This window comes from Ornithorhynchus anatinus, chromosome 10, assembly GCF_004115215.2.
Source record: "Ornithorhynchus anatinus isolate Pmale09 chromosome 10, mOrnAna1.pri.v4, whole genome shotgun sequence".
Classification (NCBI taxonomy): Eukaryota; Metazoa; Chordata; class Mammalia; order Monotremata; family Ornithorhynchidae; genus Ornithorhynchus; species Ornithorhynchus anatinus.
Window position 1 is genome coordinate 48,873,046 of NC_041737.1, and position 24,890 is coordinate 48,897,935.

General features: G+C 42.4%; 1 protein-coding gene across 3 annotated transcripts in view; it reads right to left on the reverse strand.

Annotated features, from left to right (window-relative positions):
• CHCHD3 (coiled-coil-helix-coiled-coil-helix domain containing 3) overlaps positions 1-24,890 on the reverse strand; it is a 203,986-nt gene that overhangs the window by 113,915 nt on the left and 65,181 nt on the right. For all 3 annotated transcript variants that reach the window (XM_029073345.2, XM_007671037.4, XM_029073347.2), the window contains exon 4: positions 24,065-24,212. In XM_029073345.2, the coding sequence (XP_028929178.1) occupies positions 24,065-24,212 (148 nt within the window). The remainder of the gene's footprint in view (positions 1-24,064; positions 24,213-24,890) is intronic.

Genomic DNA, 24,890 nt, shown 5'->3' on the forward strand with positions numbered 1-24,890 from the left:
TTTGCATAACAGCTCGCCTTACATCATGTCCAAATGGGCTCTAAATCCTTTTTGATGATAAGGTTGTTTGGAATGGAACCCCACACAGAAAGCTAACCTCTGTTTCCCATGTTTATAGTTCTTATATTAGAACACAATGGGAAACATTTTCTTACATGACCAACAAAACGGCAAACCACTTTTATCTTTCCAGAAAAGCCCTGACTGACTTCATATGGCCTTTATGTAGGTGTCTCTTTATACATTCATATACCGTGAGATCAACAGGTCTTAAGATATTACCATCATAATAATAATTATGGTATTTGTTAAGCGCTTAGTATGTGCCAGGCCCTGTGCTAAGCATTGGGGTAGATACAAGCAAACACGGTCCCTGTGCCACGTGGGGCTCACAGTCACTCCCCATTTTATAGATGAGGTAACCGAGGCACACACAAGTGGCGGAACAGAGATTAGAACCCATGACCTTCTGACCCCCAGGCCTATGCTCGATCCACTACACCACACCGCTGCTATGAAACGCCAGTAACAAGGCATAAAGCACTGTGGCTTAGTGGAAAGACACATACTTGGGAGTCAGAGGTCGTGGGTTCTAATCCAGCCTCTGCCACTTATCAGCTATGTGACCTTGGCCAAGTGACCTCCTCTGTAAAATGGGGATTAAGATTCTGAGCCCCACTTGGGACAACCTGATTACGTTATCTACCCCAGCACTTAAAACTGTGCTTGGCACATAGTAAGCGCTTAAATACCATCATTAATTAGTTAATTAATTAATAAAGGAAGTTAAGAGGCCTGTCCATGAATACATCTTCCCATTACAGTAACTAACAAGATAGGCATGTCAGACACAATAATGAAATCCAATTTTACAGTGCTCAGATGGTAGGAACAGCACAGTTTTAAGAGATGGCCCAGAATATGACCTGGCACATCTAAGGTGGGCATCATGTCTCCCCCTTTAGACTGTAAGCTCATAGGCAGGGAATGGGTCTGTTATAGTGTAGTCTCCCAAGCGCTTAGAACAGTGCTCTGCAAACAGTAAGCGCTCAATAAATATGATAGATTGATTAGTTCCTTAGGACACATCAATTGCTCCTGGAAAAACAGTACCACCAAAGAGTCAATGGAGACAAAAACTATGCTGGAGTCCTCTGGTTCCCTGGGATGCCAGGTGAGTTTTGTGTGGGTGAACGATTTGAGAAATGGACTAAAGAGGAAAGGGAATAGGAACCAGAGGGAGGAAAGTCAGACCGGTAGCCTGGATGAGGGTTTCATTTCCCCGCAAAGTCTCTCAAGGTACAACGTCCATCTTGTCAGGGTTCCTTCAGATAACCCCTGACCCCGGCACCAGAACCATCGCTGTCCTTGTCTCCATCTCGGGGCTTTAGGACTAGATCGGGATTATGAGTCCTAGAACGAGGGCCCATAGCTGGTGGGGAAGGAAGGGTGTAAAAGGAGGAGTTAGAAAATCCCAGTAATCTGGGAGGTGAGGAGGGGAACGGAAGAGTGGGGTGGCACCGAGTAGGTGCTCCAAGCCTCGAGAATTACCACTGCCAATGGAGCCAGAATCCATAGGTCCAGTCTGGGAAAATGAGCTGCAAATATGAGAAGAAACCCCTTCTGACAGAGGAAAACACTCGATCCTAACTTGAGTACCCTGTTGCTATGGCAATCATCACTTTCAGGCTGCACAGCTTCAGGCATGGGGCTTTAGAAAGCCACCTTGAGACAGAAGCAAGTTCAGAATGTGAAAACTCCCTCTCATCAATCAGATCGCAAACATTATCTCCCTATGAAACAGGGAGCTACTGATGTGGTTTTTCAAAGATCATGAAATAATCAAAATATTAGCCAACATAAATCTGTATTGGTTCAAAAAAAAAAAAACAACTCTTGTTCTAGATTGCTTGAAATCTAGCTGTTTCCTTTGTAACTGAAATGACTGACTAGATGTGGGACGGCCTAGGGTGCTATTTCTCACTACCAGGAATACTACAGATTCACTGATGACATCTGTGTTCGCAATTTGACTTTTAATCTACCCCAGATATTTGGCCTAAAGGGGGTTTGACCACACATTTAAGATTTGGAAAAGGGAAGATTACTAATACCCTATTCATTTAAATGCTCTTAAAACTAGTACTTTATCAACCTTGACAGAGACAAGAGCAAGGCTGGGTATAAATTATTTATGATGTGTAACAGTTTAATGGAGTATAAAATGGATTTCTTTTCTCACGATCACGAAAAATTGTTGGGTTTTTTTTGTGGGGGGGTGGTTGTCATATCCCGACTTGGCAGTGTACCTTACCAATACAGGCTTTTGACAGAGGCATCAATTTTCTAAATTGTTCTATAGCAACTACAAGTTAGAGAGAAAATTACTTGCAGCATCAGTAATTGTTATTCTCTGAAGGTATATCAAGGGCTGTGTGGCTTCAAATCACTGAATCTTGTGGCCTAACATATTAAGAGAATGTTCAAACCTTTTCTCTTAATGTATCTTAAAATTAAAGGATTGGCATGAGAAAAATACATGTAAACACTGAAAGTGATTCTGGTCAGACGTCCGGGACTTACTATTTTCAGGTAAAAATTTCCCTCAGATGATTAAGGTGGCCACCTGTAAATCACAGTTCTTCCCCACAGCACTAGACACCCAGGTGTGAGGTTGATCTATTAGAAAAATTGCTTTGCATTTACTAACTATACTAAAAATAGGATTTTCTCTCTTGCTCTTGGTGACACCTCTAAATAGCGCCCAGATAAGTCCTATTCAGGTTTGCCTCATAAAATCTACATGGTAAAGCCTTAAGGCAATTCATAGGTGTTATCTGTGAACTATCTTATTTGGTATGTTACTCTCCGCTCCCGTACTGTGAATTTGAATATTTTTTAGAAATTATTCTTTATACCTACAGAAATTAGGTATATAAACCAAGGGTGAAAACAGAAAGGTTTACTGGAGACAACCGACCTGGAAGTCCAAGGACCTGGGCTCTAATCCCAGTTCTGTTATGCAACCAGGGACAAGTCACAGGGCCTCAGTAACCTCATCTGTATAAATAGGGATTAAACCCTACTCCTTCCAATTTAGACAATGAACCTCATGTGGGACAAGGACTGTGTCCAACCTGATTATCTTGTATCTACCCCAGTGCCTAGTACACTGTCTGGCACACAATTAGCACTTAAATAGAACTGGGAAAAAAACCAAGGGTCCTTTTGGGGTGATGGCATTTTGGGAAGGGGGGAAAAAAAACTAATGAGAAAGAAAATAATAATAATAATAATGGCATTTGCTAAGTGCTTACTACATGCCAAGCACTGTTCTAAGACCTGAGGTAGATACAAGATAATTAGGTTGTCCCACATGAGCTCACAGTCTTCTCCCCCATTTAACAGATGAGGTAACTGAGGTACAGAAGTTAAGTGGTTTGCCCTAGGTTACATGGCAGAAAATGACCAAGAAATCTGAAAATATCAAATTTACCTATATAAATCTACTAAGAAGGGTTCAAGTTCATTATCTTTTGACAAAGCAAATTTGGAAATCAGCTGTATTACTGGTTTGAGTTATATGAACTCGGTTCCGTACACTTTAAGCATCTGACATTCACCCTACCCTCAGCCTCACAACACCGACATACATATCCTAAATTTATTTATCTTAATGACTGTCTCCCCCTCTGGACTGTTAGCTCCTTGTGGGCAGGGTATGTGTCTAACAACTGTTGTATGGTACTTTCCTGAGCGCTTAGGACAGTGCTCTACACAAAAGTGCTCAATACACACCAGCGCGATATCATGTCAGGAGATGGCCACAATAGAAGACTCTTTGAAAAAGAAATTTTCTTTGGCAAGTTATTAGCTGCACCAAGTATTCCAGGATACAAATCACTTGGGAGATGGAAGGTCAAGATGGCTTTGATAAAGATGACTTAAATTTGGACTGGCCCAAATCCCCCAGTAGTTCCTCGTTGGGACTTCTGAATGGGTTAGGAGTCTTGATGTGGCACCAGGAAGACAGGGAGGAATTGTGTTCTGGGGGCCAGAGGGATATCGAATTTCAAATACAGGTTGACAACCCAAGGATCGGAGGTCAGCATTGATGGCTCGTTCATTCATTCAATCGTAGTTATTAAGCACTGTGTGCAGAGCACTGTACTATCCGCTTGGGAAAGTACAACAATAAACAGTTAAGAAAGTACAACAATAAACAGTGACAATCCCTGCCCACAAGTAGCTCACAGTCTAGGGGAAGCGGGGAACGAGCTCACAGCGTAGAGGCTCAGTTTGGTCACAAGAGGTTTTTTTGACCTAATAGGTATCAATCCATCAACTGCATCCAAATCCATTCTCCCATATTGGGCAGCCAAATATCCATGCATCCCATAATTAACAGGAAAGCCATGGGAATTCCTCAAGGGCAGGAGGGGGCTCACAACCTTATACCCGGCTCTGCCCCGTCAGCTGTGTGACTGTGGGCAAGTCACTTCACTTCTCTGTGCCTCCTCTCTCGCCCCGCTCCGGTCTATTCTTCACTCCGCTGCCCGGCTCATCTTCCTGCAGAAACGATCTGGGCATGTCACTCCCCTTCTTAAACAACTCCAGTGGTTGCCTATAGACCTCCGCTCCAAACAAAAACTCCTCACTCTAGGCTTCAAGGCTCTCCATCACCTTGCCCCTTCCTACCTCTCCTCCCTTCTCTCTTTCTACCGCCCACCCCGCACGCTCCGCTCCTCTGCCGCCCACCTCCTCGCCGTCCCTCGGTCTCGCCCATCCCGCCGTCGACCCCTGGGTCACGTCCTCCCGCGGTCCCGGAACGCCCTCCCTCCTCACCTCCGCCAAACTGATTCTCTTTCCCTCTTCAAAACCCTACTTAAAAATAACCTCCTCCAAGAGGCGTTCCCAGACTGAGCTCCTCTTCCCCCTCTACTCCCTCTGCCCCCCCCCCCTTTACCTCTCCGCAGCTAAAGCCTCATTTTCCCCTTTTCCCTCTGCTCCTCCACCTCTCCCTTCCCATCCCCACAGCACTGTACCCGTCCGCTCAACTGTATATATTTTCGTTACCCTATTTATTTTGTTAATGAATTGTACATCGCCTCAATTCTATTTAGTTGCCATGGTTTTTACGAGATGTTCTTCCCCTTGATGCTGTTTATTGCCATTGTTCTCGTCTGTCCGTCTCCCCCGATTAGACCGTAAGCCCGTCAAATGGCAGGGACTGTCTCTATCTGTTGCCGACTTGTTCATCCCAAGCGCTTAGTACAGTGTTCTGCACATAGTAAGCGCTCAATAAATACTATTGAATTGAATGAATGTGCCTCAATTAGTTCATCTATAAAATGGAGATTAAGATTGTGAGCCTCACGTGGGACAACTTGATTACCCTGTATCTCCCCCAGCGCTTAGAACAGTGCTCTGCACATAGTAAGCGCTTAACAAATACCACATTATATACCAACTAAGTCTCCCAACCACTTATACAGTGCTCTGCACACAGTAAGTGCTCAATAAATATGACTGATCGATTCAATGATGATGTCCACACATTTTTGGCACCTGCGCTTCCCTTCCTAGAAGAACCTCCATACCCCCAATCCCTGGACACCACTCATTTCATTCCCAGATATTTCCCCTTCTGCCAAGTTATACTCTTTTAGAAATCTTCCAGTTTAAGGCCTCTGTTTTTTTCTCCTTGCCTTTCCCTGAAGTTCAGTGTTCTGACCATCACGGCCAGGGAATTAGGAAGGGGACCTAAGAAGAATGAAAATACTGAAGATCGATTTAAATAACACTGAAAATATACCTGCTTTCTAAAATCCACATCTAATTGCTACCACAGGTTTATATATCTTCATTAGTATTTTTAGTTTTGTACTTACACTCTCAAGTGAGTATGTCACTAGGACACAATTTTCTCAAGAAAAAAGTGACTAAAATGACAACCCACTGCAAGTTGAAAAATCAAGATCCCAAAATTATTAATCCAAGATTAAAAATAAGATAATGCTGAATTACATAATCTTTCCTTAAAGAAACCTGAAAATGATAACTATGTGAGATTGAGCCTGAAAAAGTATTTCCCCTAACATACTGTGAATTCTAAATTGTCATTACACAAACTTCAAATGGAATATGAGATGGACAAAGGCATCCTTTCAAGTTTAAATATTCTTGTTAAATAAAATATGTTCAGTTTTTAACTTTGGGAGCATTTGGGAAAAAAAATGATTTTTTTGGTAGACATTTGAAAAAATACTGCAATAATAATGTGATAGTTCTAATAAATACAGTTCTATCACATATTATATTGATGTGCATTAACATTACTATCATTATATTAAAATTATAATAGTTTTTATACCTAATATCAATCCATCAGATTTATTGAGCGCTTATTGTGTGCAGAGCACGGAACTAAGTGCTTGAGAGAGTAGAATACTCAAGAGTTGGAAGATATCATCTTCCCTCCCCACAGGGAGTTTACAGCCTGGAGGGGAAGACAAACATTAAAACAAATTTTAAATATGTATATATGTGATGTGGAGTGAATACAGGGCACAGATACAAATGCGAGAGCAAGAGAAAAGGGATGGGGAGAAGGGGAAACGGAGGCTGAGTCTGAAAATGCCCTTTGGAGGAGAAGTGATTTTAAAAAGACTCTGAATGGTGGGGGAGTGACTGTGGGTCGGCTATAAAAGGGGAGAAAAGTTTCAGGCAGGATGTGGGCGAGGGGTCGGTGGCGAGAGATGAGACTGAGGTCCTAGGTTGGGGCCAGAGGAACCAAATGGATGGGTTGGGTTGGAGTAGGAAATAATAATAACCTCATCTGGCAAGAGGGAGGACATTGCTGACCTAAAAAAGGCCAGAGTTGAGGCCATTCCTTACGATACGGCTGCTTGGTATTCTTTTAACAAAATGAGTTCCAATTAGTACCCATGCTTGTTTAAAAAGAAGAGAAATGACTGCTTTGCCACTGTCCACTGTGTGGACACTAGTGAGAAGACCAGGGAACAGGGTAAACATTTACAGCTAGCTTGGAGAGAGGAAGCAAAAATGAACATTTCTAGGGATGGTCCACAGTGTCCTGAGGTAGCTGAGAGGTCCCGGGGAATAAGGATGGAGTAGAGGCCGTTTCAGGATTATCTACTGAAACTATATACTGACTGCTACATTGTGTGAAATTCTAATTACCATAATTCCAATTCCATATCTAGATACCTCTAAAGCATGAATTCTACAGGATACTATCATGAAGCACAATCATACTATACTGTCATGAGAAGCAGCGTGGCTTAATGGAAAGAGCCCAGCCTTGGGAGTCAGAGGTCGTTCCCGGCTAGACTACTGTGTCAGCCTTCTCTCTGACCTCCCTTCCTCCTCTCTCGCCCCGCTCCGGTCTATTCTTCACTCCGCTGCCCGGCTCATCTTCCTGCAGAAACGATCTGGGCATGTCACTCCCCTTCTTAAACAACTCCAGTGGTTGCCTATCGACCTCCGCTCCAAACAAAAACTCCTCACTCTAGGCTTCGAGGCTCTCCATCACCTTGCCCCTTCCTACCTCTCCTCCTACTGCCTCTCTAAACTCTCTTCCTACCGCCCACCCCGCACGCTCCGCTCCTCTGCCGCCCACCTCCTCACCGTCCCTCGGTCTTGCCCATCCCGCCGTCGACCCCTGGGCCACGTCCTCCCGCGGTCCCGGAACGCCCTCCCTCCTCACCTCCGCCAAACTGATTCTCTTCCCCTCTTCAAAACCCTACTTAAAAATCACCTCCTCCAAGAGGCCTTTCCAGACTGAGCTCCTCTTCTCCCTCTACTCCCTCTACCACCGCCCCCCCACCTCTCCGCAGCTAAACCCTCTTTTCCCCCTTTCTCTCTGCTCCTCCCCCTCTCCCTTCCCATCCCCTCAGCACTGTACTCGTCCGCTCGACTATATATATTTCCATTACCCTATTTATTTTGTTAATGAATTGTACATCGCCTTGATTCTATTTAGTTGCCATTGTTTTTACGAGATGTTCTTCTCCTTGACTCTATTTATCGCCATTGTTCTCGTCTGTCCGTCTCCCCCAATTAGACTGTAAGCCCGTCAAACGGCAGGGACTGTCTCTATCTGTTGCCGACCTGTTCATTCCAAGTGCTTAGTACAGTGCTCTGCACATAGTAAGCGCTCAATAAATACTATTGAAAGATCGTGGGTTCTAAATCCGGCTCTGCCACTTGTCAGTTGTGTGGCCTCAGGCAAGTCACTTAACTTCTCTGTGCCTCTGTTCCCTCATCTGTAAACTGGGGATGAAGACTGTGAGCCCCACGTGGGACAACCTGATGACCTTGTATCTATCCCTGCGCTTAGAGGAGTGCTTGGCACATAGTAAGCACTTAACAAATACCAACATTATTATTAAATGAGAACAAAATCACCTAAAAAAATTCTGGTAAAAAAAGTCTTGGACAGAAAAGGGTACAACTCTTGTTCACTACAGAGTAGACATTTTACCTTCACTTACCATCGCCACCACCTAAATGTTTTGTCAGCCTGACTCCAAGTTAACAAATGTAAAAAGGCTTCAGATGAACTAAACATAAAAAAAAAGATTGTTAGCAAAAATAAATTTGTTTCTATTGCACACAAATCTGTGGACTGGATTCTTTGTTACACAACTTCTAAAACCAGAACATAAGCTTTCCCCACAATAGAGCTTTTAAAAGGACAAGCAGATTTTTAAAATATTTTCCTATAATTAAAACTGATGCTCAGTAGCTGAGATTTTTCAAAAACACTGTGTTGCCTGCTTTTCCCTCCTCCCCCATAAAAGTTATACTGTGAGTGAAATATGTTGAAATCAAGTCATTAGAATTCTAAACTGGCACTTCATCCTATTTTAGAAACTTTTTTAAAATGTCTGTCTTCTCTGACAATATTTTATCCCTGTGAAACTTTGAGAGAAAAAAAACCAAGCAACAATTTGAAGGTTTCAAACTAATATGTAGTCAACAAAGTGACCCAAAATCCCTGAGGAGTTTGTTGGTGGATTTTTTTTTTCTTTTCTAAATATCCTCTTATTAAATTGGCTTTACCTTCTGCGGTCAATTTAGAGCAATATGTAAATAATACATCAATGACAGCTTAATGAAATTGTTGAAAAAAAAGTTGGAAAAAACCACAGGAAACTATTCACAAGGGCATTTCTACCATAGTTTCAACGTAATACTGAATATTCCTTACCTTTTTTTAGCATCCGATTTTGTCTAAGGGATATACTCTGACGTTTTTCTGAGTGAAGAGCAAAACAGATGTGTTGCAAAAATGGGGTTACATTCCTTTATAATGAGGCTTCTTCCTTCTCCAATTAAAGGAGTCAAATAAATTGCTCCTATAAAAAAAAATTAGGTCTATCATTGAAGTAATATGTGGCATAATAGCCTCTCAGGACAATTTTCTTAGGCCATTCTCTTTGGATCACTCGCAAGAGAAAAGTGGGCTCTAATGGTGTGAACATTAGAATAGAATCCAGGAAAACCAATATTCCAAACCTTGCTGCAGCCATATCCTCTCTGAGGCTTTCAAAAGTCAAACTCCTGGCCTCCCTATCAACCATCCGTAAAAAGCAGAAAAATACCACCTATCCATAGAAGGCGTGGTAAGAATTCGCCAATATCTGTCAATCCTTACAAAGGCCCCAAGTGCTATTCCTCTAATCGCCTAGACCACTCACGGCAACATGTTCATTTACGACAGATTCCGTGTAGATCGTTAACGCAGTCCAAAAGCTATGGATATCAAGTGATGGATAGCTAATTCTCAAAGGATTTTGTTAGGAGGTTTGTGTCCGCTGTTGTCTTTCCATATATTTGCCCCCAAAAAAGAGAGTGGGAAAGGCGATCCAACGGCACAGAGTGAACTTTGAAAAGCTGTGGGATAGTTTCACTCACCAAGATGCACAATCAACTCGAACGGCCCCACTATCAGCCCTGCATGACTTTAACTTCAAAAAGTAGGGGGCAAATCAATACGAGAAGAAGCCAAGGCAGGAAAAGCGGAGGAAAAAAAGCCTCAATATAGGTGGAGAAGCAGTTGGAGGAATGGACGTCAATGAAAGAGATCATGCTATTCATTTAGTTCCAATAAGATCTGACACACTGCTGCATTGCGGATTCAACTTTCTTCCCATTTAACACCTCAGATGACTTGAGGTTGATCGGTTTTTTTCCCTCGCAGATCATTTTCTCCTATTATAATAAATGAATACTTTTTCACTGAATGACCTGTTTACTGATATTACTCATACTGAGAATTATTTAATATTAAGTCTTTTAACCATTCATCTGTCCCTTTTGGCCTATGGGCTACCAATATGGATTACATCAAGAACACTGATGATTGCTCAATGACCTAGATGCTGCTGCCATAACCCATTTGGAGAAAGCCATTTTGGAGGGATCAGGGGGATGGAGAAACTTTTCTGGAGGTCGGTGAATCTGCTTGAAAAGGCTGAAAATGAACAGATTGGGTGGCTCACAGTATGCTAAAAACTGTAAATAAGCGCGTTACATTGCCCGTTGCCGGGAGGTTTCTTAATTCTATCAAAATTACAGGTGATGGACTGAAAATCATTTGTCTACATTTAGAACTCCCTTCTCTCCAACTCATTTTTTTTCCTTGATGTATTCTAAATGCCCTAGTAGAAATTATTTTGAAAAGAAACCATTAAAGGTATGCTAATGACTATGAATTGTGACAGATGCTGAGGAAACAGGCCTGTTGGCTCAGGCACAGCACCATTAACTATCTATCATAAAGTACTCTGGACCTGCTCATTTATTACTGCTGTGTAGCCCAAGGGGGGAGAAAAACAGCAAGAGTTTCTCTCTCCTAGGCAAAAATCACAAGCCACTCACTTATCCTAATGTCATGATCCCCACTGTTTATCTGCATGATAATTAGGAAAATGAGAAGTGGTGAAATATTATTTTACCAACGTGATTGGAATTAAACTGTCTAAAAGGCCAGGGTGGAAACTCAATGTGCTAACGGGCTGGTGGGTCTCCAAACCATAAGCTAATTACAGGCAACTTCACTCCCATTTGGCCTGAAATGAAGGGACTGGATAAAATTTGCAGGTTTTCCCAACACAGTTGCGCAATGGGGGAACACATCATCACGCTACCAAATTCCTACATGATTATTAAAAGTGGCAAGCAAAAAAATAAATCTCCCACTTCATTTTTTTCTTCCTAAACTAAGAAGAGAGGAATCTGAACAGGCATGGGACACCAAGTCAGTCTACACGTCTCCATGATGGACAAAGCTTGGAGGCTTCTAAATAAGTATGACCAGGCCCGCGCTCTAACCACTAGGCCACGCCGCTTCTCAAGTGCACTAGCATTGATACGTTATCTCTCCTCTCTGCAGCTCCAACTACAGCTGGGAGAGAGAATGGATTAGCCAGCTCTAAATTTTTGAGGACACATCCAGCAGAGGGGCAGAATTCTAGCCTCGGGCCTAGAAGGGATAGCAATATCAACTTAATCACAGATATGAAAAGGCATTATAGAAATTCTCCATGGTATTAACCTTAGATGACTAACTGAGAGCTTTTTCTTCATCTTCTTAAACAAATACACACTTGACCGTAGAACTCAACCAATGCAACAACTAATGAAAAGTTAAAGTTGAGAGGCTAGCTGTCCTTATCCTGGGTGTAATTAGTAAGCCCTACAGTGGGAGGGGGAGAGTTACTGAAAGATATTGTGAAATAATCTACCACAAAGAAACAGAGAAGTAGAGGCAGAGGACATCTGATGGGTGGAATTTTTTTTTTTTTTTTTGCTGATGAATGACAGCAATATTTGTTGCGTCTCTACACATCCACATACTGCTGCCCTTTGTGTTTGAGAAAGAAGCTAATGATGGTGAGATTTTTTAGCCAGGGCAATTTAAGAGCTAGATAAGTACCTTATATAAACCCCAGCGCTTAGAACACTGCTTCGCACATAGTATGCATTTAACGAATACCATCATTATTATTATTATTATTGACAGCCCTATTCCTTGTTCCACAGTGTGAAAACCCAGATTTCACTCATTCATTCAATAGTATTTATTGAGAACTTACCGTGCACAGAGCACTGTACCAAGTAGTTGGAAAGTACAATTCAGCAACAATTAGATACAGACCCTACCCAACAATGGGCTCACAGACTAGAAGGGGGGAGATGGACAACAAAACAAAACACGTAGACAGGCATCAATAGTATCAATATAAATAGAATTACAGATATAGACACATCATTAATAAAATAAACAGAATAATAAATATGTACGTATATATGCGAGTGTCGTGGGGAGGGAAGGGGGTAGAGCAAAGGGTCGGAGTCGGGGCGATGGGGAGGGGAGGAGTAGCAGAGGAAAAGGGGGGCTCAGTCTGGGAAGGCCTCCTGGAGGAGGTGAGCTCACAGTAGAGATTTGAGATTTGTAAACTGTACCTGGACAATTATCCCCAACTGACTCAGAACAAAGTTGTGCGTCAATTTAAAATTAAATGCTGGTTAGGGGAACAGGTCTGTGGTACATAAGTTCTGCCGGAACCTCATATCCACGGCCGCCAGGATGCCCAGGATTGGGCCAGATCTTTGCCCTGGGGCCACTGGCCCCACGCCATCCCCCCTCCCCATCTCCACTACATGGAAACCTCGAGAGCAGTGACTGTCGTCTTAGCTTTATTTTACTCTCCCAGGCAATTAGTTCGGTGAAAGAGTCGGTGCTTGATAAATACTATTGATTGATTTCACTTCTCTCCTGGAGCCCCCTTCCTGCACTGGTAGAATGTTTCTACCAACTCTGTTACATTATACTCTTCTAACTGCTTAGTACACGCTCTGCACCCAGTAAGCGCTCAATCAGTACGACTGATAGATTGGCTGAGATCCACACCCCTCTGCCCTGGGGGAGAACAACAGGGCAGTCAACTAGGTAGTTGGAAGATCTATTTTAGGGACCTGCAGAATCACAGTTAATCTGAACCACCAGTACTCACTCCGAAAAGCCTGAAGTCGGGTCTGGTAAATAGACATTCGTGGCGGGTGTGGTTGGGGAAGGCTCCAAGGACTAGCCTGGTTTTGGTTCAAAATGGAGTCCCTGTGATGGTCATTAACGCAGACCAGTCTGTCTGCTGCTATTCTCCTTGACTAATCCACAATGATCCAACAATACACGAGGTTGGCATCATTATATCTTAGACCCCTGAAATCAACCTTAGCAAAATCGTCTTTAAACGCCAACGAAGAGAGGTTTTCCGTATGCCGATTGTTTCATTCCACGATCCTCTGTTCCCAATAAAGCAACCACTCCTATCTGCCAGTTAAACTGTTTAAAGATGTTCTTTTGCAGCTGCTGAAATTTTTAAAAATCCAGTTGTTCAATGGATATTTGCTTCAGGTTCAATTACAGCCCAAAAGGGTAGTGCTAATTGGAGAGGTCAGAGCAAAGTGATCCACCTTTGTACAGACCACAGATCGAGAGGCTCCACGGCAGCCTAATTCTCTCTCTGTTTTGGAGGGAGCCCAGGTGAAAGTCATCATTTCCAGCTCCATTTTTATTCATTCATTTACTTGCTTCCTTCTTTTAGAAGTGCTGGGAATGGACTCAGCAACAAATCCAACAGCCCACTCTACAATGATGACTTTTGCCAATGCTATAGTAAACGGGAAAAGAATTGTGTAATGAGGGGTTGCTTCATTTACAAGCACAAGTCCCTGAACCACAGCATCGAGACTTTATCTTGCAGCAGCCTGGCTTGTGGAAAGAGCCCGGGCTTGGGAGTCAGAGGTCGAGGGTTCTAATCCCATATCCGCCACTTGTCAGCTCTGTGACTTAGGGCAAGTCACTTCTCTGTGCCTCGGTTACCTCATCTGTAAAATGGCAATTAAGACTGCCAGCCCCATTTGGGACAACCTGACTACTTTGTATCTAAGCCAGTGCTTAGAACAGTGAATGGCACAGGGTAAGCGCTTAAATACCATCATTACTATTATTATTATTATAAGGGTAAAAAATAACTCCTACAAGCTATCTTACCTGACGTACTTCTTTAGCCCTATTAATTAGAGACTTTACAAAAATAAGAATACAGGGTAACGGGCAAAAACGGTTAGTGCCACCCCTAAGGTTCACCAAGCAAAGGTTTTAAGAGCAAAATAAATTACCAACTTGTGTGGGGCCCATTAAGTTCAGGCCTGATTAAAAGTACCTACAATGCCAATTCAGGATACTGACACACGGCTTTATCCACTTTTCTATCTGCTTCAAGCTTCGAGAAGGGCAAGTGAATAGTTTGAAGTGTGAGCAAGGGGACTTCAAGAAGTGAGGGATGGGGGAATTAGGAAGTATAATGTGAGGGGATGGGGGAATTAGAAAGTATCACGTGGGGCTGCAGCTAGCGGGGGGGAGGTCAGGTGAGCACCTAACCTTGACTCCCCGTTCCTTGCTACATTTGAAGATCTTCAACAGCAGCAAATAGGTCAGAGCACAGAGGGTAAAAGTCTACCAGACGTGGATTGAGTTACTTAAAAGGTAATAATCCTCAACCAGGAACTAGGCTTGCAGTCAGAGGAAGAGTGTTACCGTGGAACCTGAATTGTTAGTCCTTGACTTGGCATATTTCCCCGTGGCCAACTTTAGTTTACCACTCCCTCTGCTTGACGCCTTCAGTTTAATAATAACAACAGTGATGGTATTTGTTAAGCGCTTACTATGTGCCAAGCACTGTTCTAAGCGCTGGGGTAGATACAGGGTAATCAGGTTGTCCCACGTGGGGCTCACAGTTTTAATGCCCATTTTACAGAGGAGGTAACTGAGGCACTGAGAAGTGAAGTATCTTGCCCAAAATCACCCAGCTAAGTGGTGGAGTTGGGATTAGGACCCACGACTTCTGACTCCCAAGCCTGAGCTCTTTTCACTAAGCCACATGCAGTACCAAAGATTCTGGCTTGAGAAATAACAGGAAAATATAACCAATCCCACTCCATTATATGAGTCAACTGGGTGCTTCCCACCCAGGATGCTCTCAAGGGGCAAAAGAGCAAATGCTACTTTGCCTCTCCATTCATCCCGATCCCACAAAGTGGGCCAGATGGCTCTGGGCTTTGATGGGGTTGGGGGAGCCAAGCCACTGTGGAGCAGGCTTCAGAGGTCCAGAGCAGTGCTGGGGCATTTCCTATTTTGAGGGCACAGAGTCGGTGGCATAGTTACCAGATAGCTGGAGTGGATTCCCTTAGCCACTAGAAAAAGGTAGGCAGGACTCTGGTGCAGGTGAATCAAGGAATCGTTCACCATGAGGTCAGCTCGCACCTACACGTGATTTTTTTTTTCTTTTTCACTTCCTGTATTGGCTTGTTCAAGACTCCTGTTGAACAAACCGGCCACGACTTGGTCGCAAAACGTGACCTATACGTGGGAATGCGGTGTGTTGGGGAGGGAAATAAATATAAACAAACAACCTGTACACTTGTCTTCTACTAGAAAGAGTAACAATATAGGAACATAAATTGCCTTTTATAGAGCTACAAAAGATACCGGGGTGGCAGGCATAAGACAAATGCACGGATGGTTCTGCAGCTGACCTGGGTCAATTTTCAGGGAATTCTCAATTACCAAATAGCTATTTAAGTTAGTTTTGGTTTTTGACCCATTAAAAAACTCCCAGCTTCTCGTACTCACCTCCATCCTAAGTCTTACCATTAGACAATGAAAAAAAGGAAGCCCTGACGTATTCTAAAAATCTGAGATGACAAGATACAAAGACAAAAACATCGAACACTAAAATTGGAGTCGCTAACTTATGTATTACCAAAATAAGAGCCTGTGATATTTCTAGCACTGGCAAGTCGCTCTTAACCTCTGAAGTAGCAAGCTCTGACAAAACCAAAACTGCCTTTCCTATTTTTTCCCGGCATTTCTGTCAGGGGAACGTGTATTAATTCACTGGATGCATTTGTACCATGTCGTTTACACCAAAACTTGAGGACTTCCAAATTCGGCATTTGTTGTGTCACTCTAAGGACACGCTTTACATGCTCCAGAAGTATAGGGAGTGTTCAAGGAGAAGAAAAAAGAGAAAGGAGTTGGTGGAGGGGTGGGGAAGGATTAAAACATTATATAAGCCCAGCATACATATGGCTACAAATATAACTTGTAACTAGAGATCTACGAGATGTAGATATACGAATAAAATGTGCTGAATTTTCAAGAGGAATTTTAGTTAGAATTTTTTTTTTGACACCTTCAGTGTCGTAAAAGATACAGTCTCCTTACAGACTATTGAATCTCTCAAGGAGGGAAAAAAAATGAAGTGTATCAAGGACCGATATATTTTCCCGTCGCCCATGCATGACAGGAAATGATGGGGAATGTTCTACAGGCATTGTGGTACATGTGCTGAAAATACAATATGGGGGAGAAAGGGGGAGGGCCGCGCAACAAACTAGTTAATGAATAGATGCCTCAAAAGGAGATTATGATGCAGTGGTTTTATTAAAAATTAACACATAATTTGTATTCAGCAAAAGGAACAAATGTGAAGTGAAGTGAGCTTTGTAAATGATAGATCTTCATCTGGACACAGAGATATGACAAGTGCTTAATTCAGATTCTGTCATGAGCGATTCTGGGCTTAACGACTGCATGGAAATTAACACGTGTCAGTTAATAGAGAACAGTCTTCGAGAGGAACCTATTTAACATATTGCTTTGATTAAAAGAAACATCTGATTGTGTGGGTTTTTTTAATTTTTTAGTTAGCAGATTGAAGGTCAAACTAAACCCTGCAATCAGACCGTGTTTACTATACAGAATAAGTAGTTTTTGCTCTTAGAGACCCCATCCTATCCAACAAAAGAAATCTTTATCCTTTACATTTTATTCCAATGCAACTTGAGATGATGCCCACCAAAACAAAGCAGATGGAAGGCAAGAAAGCAGTTCACTCATCATAATTCAGAATTGCCTTATGAGATGTCAAATTATAAATGTTTATTGCTTCGTACTTCATATTTCCAGGAATGTTTGCATTTTGTTAATCTGTTCGTCCATATGACATCCCTGGAAGATAGACTGCCCATATCATCCTGCTCATTTAAAACAGGAGGAACCCGGGGCACGGGGAATTTCAAAGACTTGCTCAGAATATGCCAACGATGAAATTATGTCCAGAAAATGATGGTTTCTCTCCCTGATTATACATAAAACTACATTATTCACCCAACTCAGCCACCCCAGCTGAAAAGAGAATGGGAGGAAATTCAGACAAGGAACTGCCTCCAATTTCTAGGAAGAAGGGATATCGCTCTTAAACGATTCAACATGAACCTCTGATACATATCGACTAAGAGGGGAATGAGCAGGGGGAAAAAATAGGTCTGTGAGCCAATGAGAGACAGGAGCTATGCCCAACCTGATTGCCTTGTATCTACCGCAGCACTTAGTCCAGTGTTTGCCACGTAGTAAGGGCTTAGCCACTTTTTTATAGCACTTGTTAAGCACTATGTCCCAGGCACAGTACATAACGTGGAGGAAAACCCAAGTTAATCAGGCTGGACACAATCCATGTCCCTCATGGGGCTCACAGTCTTAATCCCCATTTTACAGATGAGGGAACTGAGGCACAGAGAAGTGAAGTGACTTGCCCAAAGTCACGCTGCGGACAAGCGGTGGAGCCGGCACTGGGTCCCGGCTCCTTCGGACTCCCAGGTCCGTACTCTATCCACTGACCCGCACTGCTTCTCTAACGAATACTGTCATTACTATCTGTCTCCGACATTTTTGCCACGAAGCTACCACTGCAAGGCACGATCGAAGTCATTCAAGCACCTTGAAGAAATGAAACTCATCCAAAATAACTTTCGGGCTCCTCGATGTATCTACCATTAAGCCTTAGCATCAATGTTTGAAAACTCTTTATTTCTCCAACTCCTTCCATATCCCACTAGCTGAGATCCTAGAACATCCCTGGGCACGTCTGCCAACTCGGTCATACTGTCCCCTCCCAAGCACTTAATACAATAAGTGCTCAATAAGTATCAATAATTCCTTTTTACACAGTTAAACTAGCAAAATCATTACCAGTGTTTCATCTTCACTGGTAACTCCTCTGCTTTCCCTTTGTTTCCAAATCTTATCTGAATCTTTCCTCCATTTCAAACTGTACTCTTTAAGTTCACATTATACAATGTAGATCACATAAGTCCTCTTTCCATGGAAATCTCATCTGTTTTCTGCCTTGTACAAACTGGTCCAGGGTTAAGTCTGTACCTTTCCTTTTTAATAGCATCTTTTAGTTAACAGCTTTCTTATATCACTCTCTCAGCTCTTGGAGTCAACAACTCACCTGTTGGAAGCACTAGTTCCTAGAAGAATTCATTATCTACATGGCATCTTATTCCCTAAGGAGAGCCATTTGCTTTGGAAAAAAAAAATATTTCCCCACTGTAAAATCAAGTCACTTAAGAGCAATTATGGTCAGTACATAATTTTTTTTTTACACCTAACTAGCTTTTCCAGATAGCATGTTGTTGATACGAACTGTCCTTTAGAATGAAAAACAGGAAGGCGAACAGGAAATAGTAATCGCCTTACCTCCATATTTCTCCTTTAATTGTATCAGCAGGCAAGGATCAAGGACACTGCGAGACAGTCCAAAATAACCCCAACCATCTGCCTAACTAAAATGACAGGAGACAGGCTGAATTTATTTTGTGTGAAATTCCCAATTCTAGTCGAGTCCTATGCTTATCGAGACAAACCTATGCATTAGTTTCAATCATCCTGGATACGAATGAGATTTGAATCAGAAAGTACAAAATGTATTCAATTCACCACCAGACTAAAGAAGATAGTGCTGCTATGCACTGAATTTGCTTTTACGTCTAGTTCACTATAGGGATGTTTTATGAACCCAAACTTGTGTCCAGTTCCTTGATCCAGCGACTTTGCCATTCACTGTGAATGAGGGATGAAGCCATAGAGTATCTCCAGGTAAGTGTTGGGTTTTCATTTCCCATTGACAGCAAGGGAGAGGCTCTTCGAAGGTAGGAGAAAGTATTCAGAGGAGGATCTTTAACCTTCGACACTAAAACACATCTTCCCAACGGTTCATCAAGCAGAGATCTGATCCTAGACCTTACCATTTTCCTTCCCATTAAACGAAACCAATAACTTCTGCACAAATGACTTGTTTGGAAATCACCAAAATAAAGTATACAGATTTCACTGAAATGCTAGAGAATGATAATAACCAAAAAAGAAAAATATTCAATGCTAGAAAATGTCTGTAATGGGAACGCTGAACAAAATAAACAATGTAAATGAGACACATATTCAGGAACAAGACCACGAGGAGATTATACTGAATATTCCTCCATAAAATAGATATCTGGTGAGATGGATACGATTTCCCCATGAAACTTTTTTTTCCCTTTACCATTTGAACAATAGCAAATGTGCAATTACCTCTGGCATTACTGTTTTGGAAGGAGAAAGAAATTTAAATCAATTTTTAGAACCTATGGATTGCTAGTTCAGAAATCTCAGCAGCCAGTCTGAATTTTGATTCAGCTTTAGCCTCTAAGCTATCAGTTTTATGATCAAATTTCTTTACAGGTGAGCCTTCTAACAATTTCACTTTGTCATAAATAATCATAAATTATTGTCTTTGATCATATAATTTTTTTTGAAAACAGCTCGGTGCTGCCTGTGTAAATTGTATTCTGCCTTGGGCGATGTAGCTTACCTTGAATTATACCAGAATCATCCAAAATGAGTCATTTTTTCTATTAAAATGATGAATGAGCTAAATGAGGGACGTAATAAATACTGTAAGTTTGTAAACAGACTCCTGTTCTCTGGAGGCTGGAGCCCTCACTACATTTGGCAATCCTGACCAATGGTATTTTTTCTAGACATCACCCACTGAACGTGGGTTGCACAGAAAAAGTACACGATATCAAGACTAGTCAAAACAGTGAAAATAGTCACAGTTCGAGGTGTGGCTTTGAGAGAGGTATACAAACAAACATTCAAAGACATCCGTCGGCTAGAGCGTAGGGAGAGGTGGCATGAACTCTCTATGATGAAAAAATCTTGTCTGGATACACAAGTGGAAATCCAATACTGCATTTTAGCAATTATGTCTCTGCTCAATTTACAATCGAATTTACTGAAGCTGCTAAAAACTTAAAATTTACTCCACCGTTGTGCTTGGGAACTGATCATCCAAGAGTACGTTACACAGTTAAATCCATGACTTTCCGCGAAGAAAAAGAACTTCCGTAAATCCTGCACCTGAACCACGCCTCTGGATTGTTCCTATTGGTCCCAACTTCAATTGTTTGAAATAAAGGCCAAACACTTATTTTTCTTTGGTGTGGATTGATATCCTGGATAAGGATAATGATAAACTTTTAATTTGCTACAAGTTAGAGCAAGCACTGAGTACAATAATTCTCTGCCTCTTCAGTAGCAAAAGAGACTCTAATGTCAGGTGTAGTTCAATACAACTCCAAGGTCTTAATGACAGCTCATTTCAGCCCAGGCAGTGAAGCAAATATGTTAACAGTAAATGCCAGGTCATTATAAAGAGATGGAAATATAACTGGCCCTTTGCACTTTGGGTATCTATGGATTTTTACTCAGTGCTTGCCATCCCTCACCCAGACACCCATAATGATGCAAGTGATGGAATGTCAATAAGCTATTTATGGCAGGGGCTCCACATTTAAAACCACTCAACAAGAGGAGGCTAAAGCAAACTGGTTTGTATATTATTTTATGTTCGGAAGGAAGGTCCTGTTGATTATTTTTTAAAAAAACAGCATAAGATCAAGTGTAGTCTACTACACTAAAATTGATATGGATTCTTGGGAAAACCCACCGCTGTTCTGGTGGGGGATGGAAACAATCTCCCCAGAAGAATAGAACACAGGTTGTATTTCACCAAGTCACCACTGGAAAAGAGCCTCAAAGTTAGATGTGGCTCATGATAAGTCCTCAAAGAAGATCACGCAACTAGAAGAACTGAAGAAAAGGGAAGCACAAGTACATTAAAGGATCGAGAGGATTCCTTGGAAAACTACTGTTTAAGACTTGGTACGGGGGGATATTCCAAGTTTATCAAAACAGGTTTACCTACCTCATCACCGACAAAGCTCTGAAGGCCCCATTAGTATGTACCACATGAAGTACTAGGGGAAGACCATGGGTGGAGACCAAGGCTTTGCCCCCAGGGAGCAAAGAGATGTAGAGTCTTCCCCCTTCAAGTTGTCTGCAAGCACCAGGGAACAGAAATATTCACGGACACTGTCCCCGAACCTGACTAATTATTCAGTGGGGTGCTTACCTTTCAGTTAAGTGCTCGCTAAAAACATCAACAATTGGAAACAAACTGTGCAAAGCTTCTTCCCCAATCAGTGGCCAACAGAGCCTCGCAGCCAGAGCTATTTCCCTGACAAAAGAACTACAAATCAACTACAGTCACATACAAAGCATTCTTATTAGCTACTCGTGCAAACTCCCAAGCAAATCTCCCCAACACTTAAAGGGCCTCATTTGCTCAGGGTAAAACTAAAGACAGTTTTGTTTTGTTTTTTTTTTAACTCATAGACCCTGTGTGCTTAAAAGGTATTAACAATAGCTCACAAAGTCAACTAACAAATGAACTCGCACAGTGGGTTTGATAAAGAACATTCAACAAGAGAGAGCAGCAGAGTGACCTAGTAGATAGAGCACAGGGCTGGGAGTTAGAAGGACCTGCGTTTAATCCCAGTTTTGCCACTTGTCCGCTGTGTGACCTTGGGCAAGTCACTTAACTTCTCTAGATCTCAGTTACCTCACCTGTGAAATGGAGATTAAGATTGTGAGCCCCATGTGGGATGTGGACCGGGTCCAACGTGCTTAGCTCGTATCTAGCCCGACTTGTACAGGGCCTGGCGCATCGCAAATGCATAACAGATACCACTAAAAAAAAACAAAAAACTAAACCAGGACAAGAGAAAACTCAGTATTTTCTCCATGAGACTGTGCTCTAAAATAAGTTTTGAATGGCACTCCTTCCAACCCCTCACCATATGATGAATCTGCAGAGTCGTTTAAGGCTGCTCTCATGACTCCCAAGAGAGAGCAGAAGGGGATACAATTTAGGGGTGGAGAAGTTCCCTATACTGTCACACAGGAAGATTTGCTGATATTGGGGAAAACCAAGCAGGATGGGGACCAAATTTCAATTTGGTGGGCAAGTCCTGTTAGGAAAGAAAGGAAATTAAATTCTTCCTGGGAAAATGCCTGCCCAAAATTGCACCTTCCTCTTTCAGACTCAGCCATCTTATGTGGCTTGGTTTCAAAGAAAAATATCCATAATGATTATCTGGAATTTACGTAATGCCTTTCTAGAAGTTCAAAGCAATTGTTATCAAAAAAAATTTCTATTTATCTTTCTTGTCCTCACCATTCCCAAGTTCTACTTCACTAACAGGGAGGAAGAGAGGCTGTGGTTGAAGGATCGAAGTTGGAAGTCCAACCAAGGATCTGAATTTCTAGGCTTCTTTTGAGAATGGTTGGGAATTAGTGCCAGTCCTGGGCTGGGTTCATGTGGCAACCAAATACTTAATGTTGGTATTTGTTAAGCGCTTACTATGTGCAGAGCACTGTTCTAAGCGCTGGGGTAGTTACAGGGTAATCAGGTTGTCCCACATGAGGCTCACAGTCTTAATCCCCATTTTACAGATGAGGTAACTGAGGCACAGAGAAGTGGAGCCCTGTAGAGATCGTTGGGAGAAGAGGTAAGGAGACGGCTGGACCAAAACTCTGTGATAAGAGAGTCGGAAGTCCCAAGTCACTGCCCAGTTCACTCTTCTGCTTGATAACAGTAATTGTGGTATTTGTTAAGCGATTACTATGTGTCAGGCACTGTACAAAATGCTGGGGTGGATACAAGCACATCAGGTTGGACACGGTCCCTGTCCCGCACAGTCTTCATGCCCTTTTTAGAGAGGAGGTAACTGAGGCACGGAGGAGTGAAACAGCTTGCCCCAGGCCAGACAGCAGACAAGTGGGGGAGTCGGGTTAGAACCCAGGACCTTTTGACTCCCAGGCCTGTGTTCTATCCACTTCACCATGCTGCTTCTCTCGCAGTCCACTAGAAAGGCTGCCGTATTTCATCCTATCTTCCACCCTTTTCTCCATTTCTCCCACCTGCCTTTCTTTAAAAATGGCGGTAGCACTCGAGACTGCATCTAACTGCCATTCAGGAGGACAACGCGAGCCCAAGCATAATTTGTCGAATCTTTAAAAGCCGCTCAGAATCCAAGAGGCACATTAAAGGGGAAAAGATAGGATCATTTTGAAATTGCCCCACCGACTCTAACCCTCCATATCTTCAGCTCCCCACCTTTCCCATCCATCCCTTGTTTTTTCTGATGTTAGAGGCAGCTTCCTGTCCCTCCCACCCTATGCCAACTCCAAAAATGACACCACCACCTAGGAAGGGGTCAGTTGGACAGCAGCAAGAAGCTGTTGGTCAGGGAAGCAGAGAAGCAGCAGCAACTGTTGACTGCAGAGGGTCCGGCACAGCACAACCACAAGCGTCATAGGGAAAAAAAAGAAATCACTCACTTTAGACAGCTGAAAGTATTTCCCTAGGCCTGATGGCATTTGGATTCCAACCCTTTATTCACCCCTCCCAACACCACAGCACTATGTACATTTCCCTAATTTATTTATATTAACGGCCATCTCCCCCTCTAGACCGTAAGCCCCTTGTGAGCAGGGAACGTGTCTATCAAGTCTTGTTACGCTTTGCTCTGCACACAGCAAGGGCTCAATAAATACCACTGATGGATTAAGACCATATATCCTGGAGAGGTCTGACGAAGGTGAAAACGAAGAGCATGTACAGAACGATGTACAGAAAGAAAATTGTACACTTAAAAGCTAGTTCACAGGACAGTACTTTCAAAACATTAGTGTGCGTTCCGGGTTTAAGTCTGATGGGAAATTTGAAAGGCTTACGAAGTCCTTCGTCCTCAAGCGCTCCTCCTCGGTCGAAGCCCGCTCCCGTAGAATAGCTCTGGTCAGTTGTTCGTTGGTGGCAGTCCGTTCCCGTTCCAGAAATCTGTTGATTTCATCGCGTGCCTGATTTTTTTCTTGTTTCAGCCTACTAAAGGAAGGGAAAGCATTGTTTTAAAAGTAAATTTTTCTTCAGAGAATGTTAATTTCCAAAGTGGCTAAACCACCATATTTATGCAGTTGAACTTCAAAATGAATGACGCTTTGATTCTTTGGTGGCAGACACTTGGAAAGCGCTTGGAGTGAAGCTTCAAGTATGGATAAGAAAATGCACAGTTTTAACAAGGTCAAAATAAATAGTAATTACATTTGATATAATCATTCTAATGTTCCAAACAGCTGGAACACCTTCCTTAACAAATCAGTCAACTCAATGTGAAATTTAAGAAAGCCATTGTAGAGGTGTGCTTTGGGGGGTTTTATGTTCAAAAAGAGATTCACCTAGTAAGAAAAATAACCTCCTAGAAGCATGAGCAGCAATGTTCACCCAATAGTTAATAAATCAGAAGAATGCCCAACACTTTCAAGAAATTTTCATTTATTTTTTATGGTATTTATTAAGTGCTTACTCTGCCAGGCACTGTACTAAGCTTTGAGTTTGATATATGACAATCGGGTCGGAAACCTTTCCTGTCCCACAAGGGGCTCACAGCCATCCGTCACTTACTGATGCCAGAGCAACACGAATCCCAAAAATCTTCTACTCAATTTATTAGCCTGTTAACAATTCACTAATCCAATCATTTGGAAACCTCTGATGGGCCCCAAT